Source organism: Bison bison, unplaced genomic scaffold (genome assembly GCF_000754665.1).
Source record: "Bison bison bison isolate TAMUID 2011002044 unplaced genomic scaffold, Bison_UMD1.0 scf7180017864524, whole genome shotgun sequence".
Lineage (NCBI taxonomy): Eukaryota > Metazoa > Chordata > Mammalia > Artiodactyla > Bovidae > Bison > Bison bison.
Window position 1 is genome coordinate 779,186 of NW_011495075.1, and position 1,567 is coordinate 780,752.

Consider the following 1,567-nt stretch of genomic DNA (forward strand, 5'->3'; position numbering starts at 1 on the left):
CCCTCGGGGCCCTGGCAGGTGGAGGGCGGGTGGAGTCCTGATCTGGCTCAGGCGGCTGTCTTCCGGCCCCAGGACCCTGGAGGTGCCCTATGCCTACCAGTGCTGTGCCTACAGCGGCTGCCCCGGCTTCTTCACAGCCTCGGGGCTGCGGGGGCCCCAGCACCCTCCCCCCGACGCCCAGGACCCTCCCAGGCGGACACTGGCCGACCGGGCCGAGAGCCGCTGTGAGTGACCCACGTGGGGACGCAGGCGGCGGGGAGGAGGCCCGGGAGGGGGCGGCAGGGCTGCGGGGCTCGGGGTTGGGGGGAACCACCTCTGTCCGGGCCTGTCTCCAAGGCCTGGGGAGGGGTCCGTGAGCCCTCTGCAGCCCCGGGCGCTCAGGGCCACGCCCGTCACAGCCCTGCCTGTCCACACACCCTGTGGGCCACAGTGCCCCCACGGCGCCCCACTCCCACTTCGCAGGGTGTTCTTAGAGCAGGCAACCCTTTTCCGTCAGCTACAGCCAAGCGCGGTTCCGTTAATTCAGTTAAGCCTGCTTCCAGAGAAAAGTCTCCTCATGCCATCCCCAGAGCCAAACACCACCCCGGCAAGTCTCCCCGGCGACTTCGGAGACCCCAGTGCTCTGGCCTCGCAGGAGTGGCCCCTCACCCTGACAGGACGGCCTGCGGGCGGGCTCTCGGATGATGGGCAGAGAGAAGGGCCTCCCTGGCTAGCAGCCTGATGCAGAGCACAGGCGGAATCCGGGGGCGGGCGGGGAGGGAAGGGCTGGGTTCCCTCCTCACAGTATGTCAGTGCAGAAGTGAAGCAGAAGAGTCAGGTCTAACCGTGGCTGAGGCTCAGTGGTTAAGGACTTGCCTGCAATGCAGGAGACATGGGCTCGATCCCTGGGTCAGGAAGATCCCCTGGAGAGGGAAATGACAACCCCCTCTGGTATTCTTGACTGGAAAATCCCACAGACAGAGGAGCCTGGAGTGCTACAGTCCATGGGGTGACAAGGCGTCGAACGTGACTGAGCGGCTAAACCACCACCGCTGTGGGAGAACGCTCAGGACAGTGTAGACAGAGCCGGGCAGGACAGTGTAGACAGAGCCGGGTTCTAACTGGATGAGACGGTTCACGGGCTGGGCCACTGCAGGCCTGTCGGACCCTCTGTTTCTCATCCTTAAAGCGGGAGCAGTGTTCACACCCCACAGACTGGGGAGACCGCAGATGCGCCCAGGGTCCTGCTCAGAGGTAAACATGCAGACGTGAACATGCAGGCATGTAGCCAGGAGCCCCAGAGGCCAGCATGGGCGGGGGCGGGTGCAGAGCCTCCCGGGCGAGTGTACGGCCGGCGTTGGCCCAGCAGATGCATCCCAAGGGCAGTGTGGCATCTGCCGTCTGCCCACAGGGGTCCTGCCTTCCTCGAGGTGGAACTTTCCACCAGGTTGAAGTCTTAGAAAACCACAGGCATCGGGATGGTAAGGGGAGCTGGGCAGGGTCCCCTTCCCGAGGGTCCACAGAGCCGAGAAGGGGCCGCAGCCACAGGAGCTTTACTAGCGCCTCGGTCAGTAGCTTTACTATGACC

The 1,567-nt window shown here is 64.9% G+C and overlaps 1 protein-coding gene across 1 annotated transcript in view; it reads left to right on the plus strand.

The window, feature by feature from the left end:
• LGR6 (leucine-rich repeat containing G protein-coupled receptor 6) overlaps window positions 1-1,567 on the plus strand; it is a 75,595-nt gene that overhangs the window by 68,285 nt on the left and 5,743 nt on the right. Inside the window, exon 15 of the mRNA XM_010831120.1 lies at window positions 73-224. Coding sequence (XP_010829422.1) covers window positions 73-224 — 152 coding nt within the window. The remainder of the gene's footprint in view (window positions 1-72; window positions 225-1,567) is intronic.